The 14,929-nt window shown below is 37.0% G+C and overlaps 1 protein-coding gene across 1 annotated transcript in view; it reads right to left on the reverse strand.

Moving 5' to 3' along the window:
• MRPS28 (mitochondrial ribosomal protein S28) overlaps positions 1-14,929 on the reverse strand; it is a 171,440-nt gene that overhangs the window by 139,509 nt on the left and 17,002 nt on the right. Inside the window, exon 2 of the mRNA XM_036758152.1 lies at positions 5,145-5,326. Coding sequence (XP_036614047.1) covers positions 5,145-5,326 — 182 coding nt within the window. The remainder of the gene's footprint in view (positions 1-5,144; positions 5,327-14,929) is intronic.

A 14,929-nucleotide genomic window follows, 5' to 3' on the forward strand; every position in this document is an offset into this window, starting at 1 on the left:
TGATATTCATTGCACGTGTTAACTGCTTTAGAGCTGCCAATCATGCCTGTTTTGATACTTATAGTACTTAAGAGTTGTCAATCATGTCTGTTGTGATGAGGATATCAGTACATAAATAATATGTTTGAAAGCAAAATTCTTATTAAAATATCAATAAATGAACCTTAGTTTTTAAATTGTATGTCTTTTTACTTATATTTTTGCATCTGCACAAAATAAAAACAAAAAAATTTATATTAAAAATTAACCACTGAAAATTAAAAAAAATTTTTTTGAATTGTTCGTAGCATTGAATATTAAAAGCAACCCATTGGTGGCTTTTTTTAAGACCTAAACTAAGAGGAATAAGAAATGGTTTAATTATAAGTTTTTTATGTTCTAGTAAAAACGATGTTGTCCGTAAGTGAACAGCATTGATGATCAGACCATCATGAATCAGGGCAGCTCATGTTAGAATAGGAGAAACAAAAAGTGACACACTGAGGTATTTTGATTTTTAATATATCATCAGCCAAAAAATACTAGTTATTATATCAATACAACTGCCCAAACAGGGCTATGTAAGCACCTATATTACTGCACTGGTTTATTCTAAAATAACTTTCAGTAAATCAAAGGCTTACATCTAAACTGTTTATATAATTTAGGACAATATTCTGAGTAAACACATTCAAAACACTAAAACTATTAATTTTTATTAACATTATTAATAGGGCCAGCTAGGTGGCACAGTGAGTAGAACACTGGCCCTAGAGTCAGGAGGATCTGAGTTCAAAACCAGCCTCAGACACTTGACATATTTACTAGCTGTGTGACCTTGAGCAAGTCACTTAACCCCAACTGCCCTGCCTTCCTCCCTCCAAAAAAAAAAACAACACATTAATAGTAACAACTAGCAAACTGTCAACAAAGCACAGTCAACCTCAGTAACATATAACTTATCTGGAAGTCAGTAATATTATGACAAGAGATACCTCCAACAGATGTATCAAAAAACAAGCCCAAAAAAGGGACGCGGGAGTGTTTGAGGAGAGAAAAACATATTTTACAAAGTCTACAAAAATGGACTGTACGTAGATTGAGCATTTCAAGAGACCTTGTTAGTCATCTAGTTCAACTCCCTCATTGTACAGCTGACAGAGCCCAGAGACATCAAATAGCTTGCCACAGGTAAGCTACTTCAAGCTGCTATTTGACTCAAGTCCTTTTACTCTCAAGTTTATCACTTGTTTCACTGCCTCACATTTGGAAGCTCATCTTCTCTACTCATAGGTTTTTCTATCTAGAGCTAGAAGGGACCTCAGAGAACATCTAGTCCAACATCCTTGCTATACAAGTGAGGAAACTAAAACCTACAGAAGCTAAATGACTGGCTGAAGGTCACCCAGCTGTGTAAGTGGCACAGTCAGGAGATTCAAACCCCAGGTCAATGACTAAAAACAGCACACTTTCAAATGTTCCACACTACCTACAAATAGGCTTCCGTTCAGGGACTACTACTTACTATTATTTTAGACACAATTCTTTTTTTTTTTGACACAACTGGTTCTCTAGTTTCTAGAGCAGATTAGAAAAGGAAAAAGAGGGGACAGGCTTTAGCAGATAGTGACTATATTCAGAAAGGACAAATGAGAAAGAGAGAGAAGTTTAAAAAAAGATGAAACAGAAGTATAAGTAAAAAGTCATTACCGTTTGGTTCCACTTAAAATGGAACATATAGCACTACCTATTCTGATAACCTTTGAATCCATGATTGCATTACAACACAATATAATGATTTTTGTGCATAATGAGGACTAAAATCATAAATCTGGGAAAAGGAATAGTAAACAAGAAAGAAAAAGTTAAATTATTTTCAAAATAAGTCATATTATGCCTAACAACATCAATTCAACTCAATATACATTTGTTAAGTATGTGCCCCTACTATGTAGAGACTTCTGTGCTACATCTTACAGGAGATTGATATCTCTGCCCTCATGGAGCTGACAGAATAGTCAGAGGGACACAATCACAGTTAACTATAATTAGTAATACATGACAAATTATTAAAAAGACATAATAAAAAATGTTATGGAAAACCCAGTGGTCAATTACGGACTCTAGTAATTAGAAGAGGTTACTATGTACATGGTGCAAATAGGTAAGACTTCATGACGGAGAAACTGCTGTGAGAAATGATTACTGATAAATAACTAATTATTGTATTAGGACCAAGGTTTTTCCCCTTTCCTACTTCCTCCTCCAGAAATCAACCAGTGTAGGAAATCTTAGGCAGGAATTGACCCAGGCCAAGATCTAATCAGACAGTAAAAGAAATTTTAAGTTTGGGCTAAAGGGTACATTCCTGTTCACTGTGTTTGCTCAGACAAGTCTGCAGAAGTGTTGATTCTCCCTTCCTTCAGACAGGTGATATGGAAACTGATAAGTCTCTTTGATCAAATTTTCGTTGATCCAAGTCATGTACCCCAAAACCCTCATTGTAATATTCATTTTCTCATTAACTGTTAGCCAATCAGAGTTGATTGCCACCTCTCAGGAACACCTATTCTTTGAAGATCAGAAACTGAACTCACCACTAAAAGGTGTATTTGATCTAAGAGAGAGACTGCAAAATGACCATCCTTTTATTAATAAACACTGGCCTTATTAACAAATGATTGAATTACCCAGAAACTATGTCTCTTGGAACATTTAAATTGTCACAGTGCTTCAGATAGTTGTGGAAAAATATAGCATTACATTACAGGAGGTAAATAGTTCCTTTGTTATAAATGGTACATGAGTTCATGGAAGACCAAAATTAGAATTATAAGCTTTTAAAATATAAGGAGAATAGAGAAATAAAGTTAGATACATTCTATCAGGCTGGAAACATTTCTTTCCCTTTGTGAGGGTAGGAGAGCTCCTCTAGGGCCTGCTCGGGACTTCTTTTCTGATTGGCCAGAATCATTTCTTTCTATCAATCACAGGGTGAAGGAATTTCCTTGGTATGTCTGGATAAAAGCATCATCCAAAATGGCACCACATACAACCACTAAGCATATGCCCTAGGTGTCACGCACTAGGTATATATTTTCATAGTAGCAAAAACTGGAAACTAAGTGGGTGCCCACCTATTGGGGAATGACTAGACTGCGGTATACGAGCATAATTATTGTGCCAGAAGAAACAATGAAATAGATGGTTTCAGAAGCATGAACTGATGCAGAGGGAGGTAAGAACTAGGACAATTTATAAATGACAACATTAAAAGGTTTTGGAACTCTGATTAATGCCATCACAAATTACGATTCCATATGACCAAACATGATGTGCAGAGCTTGTTTATACAGAGCTATTTTCATGTTGTTTCTCCCATTACACTGGGAACTCCTCAAGCGCAGAGATTGTCTTTTGCCTTTCTATCTCCTTTACTCAGCACACTACTTGGCACAGAGTAGATGTTTAATAAATGCTTATTGACTAGTTGTTCAATAATATATCGACACCAAACTTGCCTCTGCTAACTTTACTCACTGTTTCTACATCTACCTTCTAAGCCATCTGTCATTGTATCTTCCCCTCTTGCCAACAGAGAGTCTACTGTACATGCTGAAGACTATGCTCATATTCTTTTAATATCTCTGGCCTCCCAACGTACCAGACTGCCCATCTATTTCAATTTCTGATCCACTCCTCAAATATATTTGATAGTGCCCTTTATATCACTTCTTGAATATAAGTTTTCACTAGTAGCATGATGCAGTCTATTGATGTTAAGTAACATTTTTTCATTGCCTTTGGGGCTGTTCGTTTAATTTTTCTGAGACGGCAGAGTTTAAAGTCTGCGGCAACAGACCATCGACATTAAAGTTGGGCTTTTGTAGTGATATGTAGTTGAGAATGACTGGAAGTAGCCTGCAATTTCCCAGAAAAAAAACAGTACAACCTCTTCTGTCTGCTCAATTCAGAGCCCAGATTATGTGATCAGTATTGGCTTTACAAAGAAGCAAAAAATAGTAAAGAGAAAAATAAGAGTTTTTTCTCTTGTTTTATAAGAATAATAGTCCTTTTAATACTAAAATGTAGTACCCAATATGCCATGTGATGAACCTGAAATGGCACTTAAGATGAAATAGGAAAGAATGAATGACCTGATCAAGGCAGAGAGAACAATTCCATTTTAAGGAGGACACAATTTGGAATCATTTGGGGATTGATTTGAAGCCACTCAAATAGGGAAAGATACGAAACAACTAGAAAATTGCAGTCATCTTAACATCTGATATTAAAATACTACTTTAAGGATTATAAAACACTTTACCTACATTATCTCAATTGATTTTTAAAAACAATCCTAGGCAGGAACCAGAGATATCATTATCTCCATTTGACGGATGAGGAAACTGAGCCTCAGAAAGCCTAAGTGGGATAAACAAACTATAGCATATGAATACAATGGAATATCATCACATCAGAAGGAATAAGGATTATGAAGAATTCAGAGCAACTTGGAAAGACTTGCAAGAATGAAAATATAAACTCTTTGAGGGCAAACACCCCGGACTTCTGTCTTTGCATTTACAATGCCATGGACATACTAGGCCCTTAACAAATGACTGCTGAAATGAAGAGAACTGAACTGATGTTGAGTGAAGGAAGCAGAAGATAAGCAGAATATGTATGAAAACAACGATACCACACATCCAAACTCAGCAGGAGGCACTAGCTAATCTCGATTGCGCAGAATTGACAATGCTTCCTCCCAGGAAACAGGTAAAGATTAAAGGAGAGAAAAGAACATATCATGTCAACCATGACCAGTGTGTTGGTCGGTTTTGTTTAACTATTCTTTTTTGTTAGAAGAAAAGGCTCCACTGGAGTGGAATATTGGGAAGGACTAAAAATCATTCTAAAAAGTATCAGTAATGGGGCAGCTCAGTGGCACAGTGAGTAGGGCACCGGCCCTGGAGTCAGCAGGACCTGAGTTCAAATCCGGCCTCAGACACTTGACATATTTACTAGCTGTGTAACCTTGGGCAAGTCACTTAACCCCGATTGCCCTGCCTTCCCCCCTCAAAAAAAAAAAAATAAAAAGCATCAATAAAACATTTTTTAAAAAATACCATTACTTAGTCATACTTAATCAAATTAGTACTTACTCTCCATCCGATTCTGGTCTTTTGCAGACACAATGAAACTTGCCACCAAAATCTATGTAAAGGTCATTTTCCACAACATGGAAGATTTGTCCAAAGACGATTTTATCTTTGGCAGGTCCCATCTGAATTAGAGGAGAATGTCTCAGCAGAGATGCAAACGATTTCGCATTCTTTGGAGAGTCCTATATAAGGAAAGAAAAATAAATTATATATATATATATGTTTATACCTCTCTCTACACATATATGAACACAATTCAAAGAGATTAGTATAATAACTTGATTAAATATGTCAGAATATATAATATAACTCAAAGTATTGCTAAAGTGACAGAACCAGGAAAGTCAATTTTATAAATATTTCTATATTTTGTGGCAGGCAAATCAAAGAAAATACCTCAAAGTCTGATTTTTAAAAGGGAAAATTTACACTTTGTGCTCAAAGCTTCCGCCTTAGATTGTGTCTAAAAATCAACCAAGGTTATGGTGCTCTAAGTTCATGGAAAAATGAGTTTTATTTTCATGCATGATATATTAGGAATGCAAAAAAAAATACATCTGACATGTTGACTACTAAAGTATATATGAATATTGTTAATACTTGAAAAAAATTAAAGCAACTAAACAGTCATAATCTAAGCTATATTCTAAGCTTGGCAAAGAGCCAAGGTTAACCAATAGTTTAAATTTCAATAAACATTTATTAAATACCAACTACATGAAACAAACTGCCCTAGGCACTGGGCATACAAAGATAAAAATGAAAAGATTTTCTCCTGAAAATGCTTATATTCTACTAGAGAGATACAACACGTACACAAATAATCAAATACAAAGTAGAAACAAGTTCAAAGTGATTTCAAGAGGGAGATGTGCCAATAATTAGAACAATCAGGAAAGGCCTCATGTAGACAGTGGGTGGCACATGTGCTGAGGCTCAAGCTGGGGGTGATATAAGATGGAGATGGGGACAGAGTGTGTTCCAAACAATGAGAAGCGCTCTTGCAAAGGCACAGAAGTAGGAAAGGAAATGTTATGCATGGGGTACAGCCAGCGGGCCAGGGAGATGGGAAAGGAGAATGCAGCAAGGGGAGAAATGAGAAAGAAGCAGGAGGAAGTTATGTACAACTTGGACTGACTTCACCTTGAGCCCAGATGAGAATACCTGGTCACCACCAAGTGCAGCGCAAAGACAAGTCAGTCAGTTACCCACCCACCTTTGGACACACCTCTGTTCAGTGACAGCACTCAAACATGAGACATGCAGCAGTGATCAAAACATTCCAGAGGTCTGCCAAGAGCAGAGTACATTGGGAACGTTAGCTCTTTTATTTTGCACACCAAGCTTCTATTAATGAAGCCAAGGATCGTATTACTTTTTCCTGCTTAATTGTCATCTTGACTCATTTTGAGCTTGCAGTCCACTAAAACCCACAGATTCTTTTTATATAAACTGTTGCTTGGCCACGCCTCCTTCAATCCTAAACTTAAATACTTTTATTTTAACCTAAGTGTAAAAGCCAATAGTTAATAACTAAAATTGGGGCAGCTAGGTGGCTGTGAATAGAGCACAGGCCTAGAGTCAGGAAGACCTGAGTCCAAATTAGGCTCAGATACTTACTGGTTGTATGACCTTGGGCACATTGCTTCACCCCGGCTTGCCTCAGTTTTCTCAACCATAAAATAGGAATGATAACAGAACCTACCTTCCAGGGCTGTGGTACGGATCAAATGAGATAATATTCATAAAGCTCCTAGCACAATATCTGGCACCAGGAGGGTTCTATGTGAAGGCATCATCACACGCATGATGGTCACATGACTGAATTATGAGATTGCTTGAATGAAACTAAGAAGCAGATCTTTATCAAGTGACAGATCAGAAGATATTTGGTTTTTATATTCTCCTCTGTTTTACCACCTTGGATTTTTGTGACAGGAAATACTTGCTGGAAATCAGATATGCTTTCTAGCCTGGGTGAAATAATGAATATTTCTAACATAAGAAGATATCCCTTCTCCTTCACTTCTTCATTTTCACGGTGATGATGTAAACTACTGACCCTGCACAAGCAGGAAGGTTATAAAAGAATAAATGTTCTCAGCTTTCAAGAATACAGCGTCAAACATAGGGTTAAGGACACATACTGATAGTTCTATTTCTTGCTCAGTTGAACTGAATGCCAAGACCTCTCTGGGTTTGTTTGTTTGTTTATTTTAATCCATGGAGACTATATTTGTGTGGTAGCAAACAGGATCAGCACAGAGTGGAAAATCCACCCAGTCTGAGATGGGAAACTGTCTCAGTAAAGGCTTTTTAAAAATAGGGTCACAGGGATGTCATCAATGAAAGGCCTTCTGTTAAATACTTAAAAAAAAAGAAATCTTTATGCATTACCTATCTATGTCACAGGGGCTGTTGTCTATCAGCATCCCTCAACTCCTAGAGCCTTAGATTTCCTCTTTGAAATTATTTTTTAAAATTTGTCATTTATTTTTAACATTGTCTTTTTTTTAAATTCTGAGTTTCAAATTCTTTTTTTCCCTCCAGCCCCTCCTCTGCCCACTGAGAAAGCAAGCAATATGATATCAATTTTACATGTGAAATCACACAAAACATTTCTGTATTAGCCCTGTTGCAAAAAAAGCAAGAAGAATAAAATAAAAAATTAATATTTTGATTTGTACTCAAGAGTTCATCAGTTCTTTCTTTGGATATGGATAGACTTTTTCATCATGAGCCCTTAGGAACTGTCTTGGATCATTGCATCGATCATAGCTAGGTCTTTCATAGCGATCATTGTTACAATATTTCTGTTACTACGCACAATGTTCTCCCGGTCCTGCTCACTTTGTTCTGTATCAATTCATGTAGGTCTTCCTATATTTTTCAGAAACCATCTCTTTTGTCATTTCTTCTAAATTATTTAAGAATGGATTATTTATTTTTAGTATTCTTTTCTTTTTAAATTGAGTTCCAGATCCTTTCCCTCCCTCCCCTCCTCCATCCACTGCAAAGGCAAACAACATATTAATTATATATGTAAAATCATCCAAAACATTTCCATATTAGCCATACTGCCTAAAAAAAAGCAAAAGAAAGGAAGGAAGGAAGGAAGGAAGGAAGGAAGGAAGGAAGGAAGGAAGGAAGGAAGGAAGGAAAGAAGGAAGGAAGGAAGGAAGAGAGAAAGAAAAATAAAGTGAAAAAATCTTATACTTCAATTTGTATTCAGAGTTCATCAGATCTCTCTAGAGGAAGATAGCATTTTTTCATCATAAGTCCTTTGGAACTGTCTTGGGTCACTGTATTGATCAGAGTAGCCGAGTCTTTCACAGCTGATCATCATTAGAACATAGCTGTTACTGTGCACAATGATCTCCTGGCCTTGCTGACTTCACTTTGCATCAGCTCATACAGGTCTTGACATGTTTTTTCTAAAACACCTCCCTCATCACTTCTTATAGGACATTAATACTCCACAATCATATGCCATAACTTGTTCAGCCATTCCCACATTGATAATTATACCCTCAATTTCTAATTCCTTGCCACCACAGAAAGAGCTATTATAAATATTTTTGTACATATTCCTTTACCTTTTCCTTTGATCTCTTTCAGGGTACAGACTGACAGGGATATTGCTAGATCAAAGGGCATACACAGTTTTATAGCCTTTTGGGCATAATGGTTCTAACTGTTCTTTGTTGGTTGGACCAGTTCACTACTCCACCAACAATTCATTAATGTACGTATTTTCCCTCATTGCCTCAGCACTTGTCATGTCTAGTAGGTATGAGGTGGTACCACAAAATAGTTTTATGTTTTTCTAATCAACAGTGATTTAGAGCCTTTTTTTATATGCTATGGATAACTTTGATTCCTTTTCTTAAAATTCTATCCATACCAAAGTCTAAAAATTCCCCAGGGATTAATCCTCCCTCCACTGATAATGTGTTTAGGATAGAGCTCACCACAGTCCACCACAGGGATATATGCAAGAGATATTGTAGAGAAACAAATTACAATGTTAAACAACTAACTGGCTACGTGAGGTGAGAAAGAGGAGTGAGTCAAGGTTGAAAATCTAGGTGACTGGAAGGATGGTGGTATTGACAACAGTAATTGGGAAATTTGGATGAGTGGGCAATTTGAAGGGAGGAGAAATAATGATTTCTGTTTTGGATATGTTGAGTTTGAGGTGCCAGTGAAATATCCAATAGGCAATAGATGATGTGGTACTGAGACTGGGTCTGGGTATATCAATCTGGAGATTATCTTCATAGAGATGAGAGTTGAACTCCTGGGAGCCGATGAGATCACCAAGTGAGAGTGTAGAGAAAAAAGAGAAGGAAGGCCTAAAACAAACCTTCAGCTAGTGGGCATGGCATGGATGAAGATTCTGCAAAGAAGACTGAAGCGTAAGACAGATGGGAGGAGAAGGAAGAGAGAGCAGAGCCACGAAAACTCAGGAGAGTGCCAAGTGCTTCAGGGAGATCAAGAAGGATGAGGATTGAGAAAAAGCAATTAGGTTTGGAAAAGAGATTACCAGTAATTTTGAAGAGAGCCACTTTAGTTGAATGATGAAGTCAGAAGCCAGACAACAGAGAGTTAAGAAGAAAATGAGAAGAAAAGTGCATGCACTAAGTGTGGACAGCTTTGGGAAGAAGAGATATAGCATAATGTAGGCACTAGAGTTATCTCTGGAGGAGATTTGAGGCAAAAGGGAAGGAAAAGGCCTACTATGTGGCAGGTACTGTGTTATCAGCTTTACAAATATCTTGGGGCAGCTAGGTGGCTCAGTGAATAGAGCACCAGCCCCTGGAGTCAGGAGGACCTGAGTTCAAATCCAGCCTCAGACACTTGACACTTACTAGCTGTGTGACCTTGGGCAAGTCACTCAACCTCAACTGCCTCACCTTCCCCCTCCAAAAAACACATACACACACACACAAAAAATCAAATATCTCATTTGATCCTCATAACAACTCTGCAAGAAGGACGCTGTTATTATCCTCATTTTACAGTTGAGGAAACTGAAGCAAAGAGGGGTCAAATGACCTGCCCACAGTCACTTAGTAAGTATCGGGCTAGCGCTGAATTCAAGTCTTCCTGACTCTAGGCCCACCTTTCTATTCACTGTGCCACCTAGCTGCCTAATCATGCCTATTTGGGCATGTGAAGTGGCCAATATAGAGAGACCGAAGATTAGGGTGGGGACGTGGAGGGGGTAATCTGTTGGAGAAGAGGAGAGAGGATGGGCTCATGGGTACATATAGAAGGGCTAGCACTGGAGGGCAGAAGAGTCACCTCATCACGAAAGACCATTATTTCATTACTATCTGATAGGCTTATTTTACCCCAACCGTGAAGTAATGAAGGAGGATGGTGTGGGAGAAGACGTTAGAGGGAGATAAGATGAAGAGGAGGAGAGAAGGAACTCTTGGTGAATGGCCTATATATTTTTTGAAGTAAGCACTTAGCTAAGAGGGAAAGGGCAGTGGTATCATGAGAGCCTTGCGAAGATTCAGAATATTTGCTGTGGTAAGTGAGATAGAGAATCAACTGGGGAGAAAAAGTAAAATTGCCATGCTGAAGAAAAGACCCAGTTCAGGTAAACTAGGATAAATTTGTTCCAGCCTTGGATCTACCAACTACCAAGTCACGTGAACTTGGTAAAGTTGTTTGACCTATCTAGGCCTCAGTATTCTCATAAAATGTGTTAACCTTTGAAGAGTCATCTGCATGTAGCATTCTATTCCAGTTTAGTCTTTTTTTTTAGTAACTCTTTCACCCACGCGCATGCACACACACACACCACACACAACCATTTTGACTTCTTAGAAATTTAGAACTTCTGATGCCAAATAATAAAATGGCATTCTTAGACCCTGACATACATGCACACTAAATGGAAGTTCTCAGTTCCAAGGCAGACAACCAGCTGCTTCACCAAAATATTAACTGTGGTAGTATTACTGACAAACTTGGTGTCAACATTTTCCATAAACAGTCTAAGACAGTGAATCACATGATATAACAATCACCAACTACTGACAGTATGCCAACCTTCTCTGCAATCTGTACCAGCATGAGAAGAACGATCAGTGTTGTATTAGACACTTCGTAAATACGACTCCCTGCTGTAAACATGGACTGTGGGAGTTGCCACACTCATTATTTTTAGAAGTGATCTGACAGGTAAATGAGGAGAGTTTGGCTTCTTTTCCCCTTAGTATTCAAAAAGAGTTCTTTCTAGTCATTGATTCTGAAAGAACTTAGTTTAATTGAGTGTATTTGATACAAACATAAAGAAATGAAGGAGCAAAGGATTTATTCTTAAGTAGAAAAATTCAAGTGTTAGACCAGTTAGCGTATAGTGACGTTGCTTCACCCAGGCTAGAAAGCATTATCCAATTTCTAGCAAGTATTTCCTGTCACAAAAATCCAAGGTGGTAAAACAGGAAGGGGAATAGAAGGTGGCAGAGGAGAATATAGAAAACAAATATCTTCTGATCTGTCACCTGATAAAGATCTGCTTCTTAGTTTCATTCAAGCAATCTAATAATTCAATCATTAACTGTCTACTATGTATAAGCAGTGAGCTGCTAAACATTTATTAAGCACCGACTAGGTGCAAGGAACTACGTCAAGCACTGGAGATACAAAGAAAGGAAAAGACAGTCCCTACCCTCTAGAACCCTCATAATCTAATGGGTACCTAAGATGACTAAATCTTATAATTTGGTAAAGTCTCACAAAAGGTTTACTCAAAACAGTACAAACATAAATCCTGCATGTTATCACCATTAAGAATAGAATAAAATGACTACATAATACAGATAAACCTATGCCCTTTCGAAAATCACGGGGGAAAAAAGAGCCCACAATATTCTCTTGATTGTTTGGTTACTATTCTATTTACATCATTATCAGTCATGTATACTATCTTCCTGGTTCTGCTTATTTCATTTTGCATCAGTTCATATACCACGTGTGTTGCTCTTCTTGGTATTCAACACATTCATTGTTTTTTTACAACAGTTATATTTTACTACATTCATATACCACAATTTATTCACCAATTAATGGATGTCTACTTAGTTTCCAATTCTTTTTAATTACAAAAAAAAAATACTGCTGTATAAATATTTTGCTATTTATGGGCCTTTCTGGGGTATATGACTAGCAGTGGAATCCCTGGGTTAAAAAGTATGGATGTTATGGGGCAGCTTGGTGGTGCAGTAAGTAGAGCACTGGCCCTGGAGTCAGGAGGACCTGAGTTCAAATCAGGCTTAGATACTTGACACACTTACTAGCTATGTGACCTTGGGCAAGTCACTTAACCCCAATTACCCTGCCTTCCCCCACTCCAAAAAAAAAAGTATGGATATTTTAGTCACTTGTTTTACATCATTCCTAACTGTTTTCCAGAATGGTTGTCCCAATTCATAGCTCTACTAACAATGCCTTAATGTTCTTATCTTTCCACAATCCCTTCAATAGTGACGAGACATTTTTTCCCCATTATTCTCAATTTACTGTGTGTAAGGTAAAACCGGAGGGTTGTTTTAATTTGCATTGCTCCTATCACTAATGAATTCATATATATGTGTGTGTGTATGTATGTGTGTGTGTATATGTATATATACACATACATATATACACTTACACACACATATATACACACATATATACATATATGTGTATATATGTATACATATGTATCTATGTGCATATATACACACACATGTATATATATATCTATATATCTATATCTATATATCTACATATATCTTTGATATGATTGCACAATTCTGCTTTTGAGAACTGTTTGTTAATACCCTTTGAGTACTTATCTACTGGGAAATGGCTTTTGGTCTTATATATTTCTGTTACTTATCTACATATTTTAGAGATCAAGTCCTTATCAGAGATATCAAAAGATTTTTTCCCCAGTTGACCATTTACCTTCTTATCCTAGATTTATTAGTTTTATTCATTTTGATCTGCTTCTCTGCTAATGTTTTATAGTATGAATGTTAACATTCAGGTCATACAACCATTTTTAATTGACTACAGCAACATATCACAAGGATCATACACTATGACCAGTCTGAATCTATACCAGGAATATAGGCCTGGTTCAACATTAGGAAAACTATAAACATAATTAGCTACATTAAAAATCATATGATTGTATCAACAGAAGCAGAGAAAGCTTTTGACAAGATACAACATGTATTCCTGTTAAACCCTAGAAAGCACAGGAATAAATGGAGCTTTCTTTAAGGTGATAAATAGTATTTATCTAAAATCAAGAGCCAGCATTATCCTATAATGGGGATAAACTAGAGGCCTTCTCAGTAAGACCAGTGGTAAAGTAAGGATATAAATCCTAACTAGCTATAGTAATAAGACAAGAAAAAGATACTGAGGGGCAGCTAGGTGGCACAGTGAGTAGAGCACTGGCCCTGGAGTCAAGAGGACCTGAGTTCAAATCTGGCCTCAGACACTTGACACACTTACTAGCTGTGTGCCTTGGGCAAGTCTCCTAACCCCAACTGCCCTGCCCTCCCTGCCTCCAAGAAAAAAGATATTGAAGGAATAAGCATAGGCAAAGAAGAAACAAAAGTATCATTCTTTGCAGATAATATGATGGATTACTTAGAAAACCCTAGGATCAACTAAAAATATTAACTGAAACAATGAACAACTTCAGCAAAAATGCAGGATATAAAATAAACCCACATAAATCATCAACATTTTGTATACTGCCAAATAATATCCAGCGAGAAGAAATAAAAAGAGAAATTGCATTTAAAATATCTAAATACTTAGGAGTCTACCTGCAAGACACACAAAGGAGCTATATGAACACAATTACAAAACACCTTTATACAAATATAGACTTAAGTAATTGGATTGGAACACTAAGGCATTGTTGGTGGAGCTGTGAGTTGATCCAAGCATTTTGGAGAGCAATTTGGAACTATGCACCAAAGGGCTATAAAAATGTATATACTCTTTGACCCAGAAATACCACTTCTAAGTCTATAACCCAAAGAGATCACAAAAATGGGGAAAGGACAAACATGTACAAAAATATTTATAGCAGCTCTTTTTGTGGTGACCAAGAATTGGAAATTGAGGGGATGCCCATCAACTGAGGAATGGATAAACAAGTTGTAGCATATGAACATAACGGAAGACTATTGTTCCATAAGAAATGATAAGCAGGCAGATTTCAGAAAAACCTGGAAAGACTTGCACAAACTAATGCTGAGTGAAGTGAGCAGAACCAGGAAAACATTGTACACGGTAACAGCAACATTGTGTGATGACCAACTTTGACAGACTTAGCTCCTCTCAGCAATGCAAGGATCTAAGACTATTCCAAAAGACTCATGATGGAAAATGCTATCCACATCGGGGAAAGAACTATGGAGTCTGAATGCAGACCGAAGCATACACTATTTTTCCTTTTTTGGCGGGGGGCGGGGGGAGAGGTTTCTTTCTTGTGGTTTTTCCCTTTGGTTCTAATTCTTCTTTACAACATGACTAATATGGAAATATATTTAATATGATTGTACATGTATGGCCTATATCAGATTGCATGCTATCTTGGGGAGGGCGAAGGAGGGAGAGAAAATTTAAAACTCGAAATCTTATAAAAGTGAATGCTGAAAACTAAAAATAAATAAATATTTTTTTGAAAATTGGAGAAATATTGTTGATGAGCAAGCAGAGTCAATAGAATAAAAATGATACTACCTAAATTAATGTAC

Source organism: Trichosurus vulpecula, chromosome 1, assembly GCF_011100635.1.
Source record: "Trichosurus vulpecula isolate mTriVul1 chromosome 1, mTriVul1.pri, whole genome shotgun sequence".
NCBI classification, from domain to species: Eukaryota; Metazoa; Chordata; class Mammalia; order Diprotodontia; family Phalangeridae; genus Trichosurus; species Trichosurus vulpecula.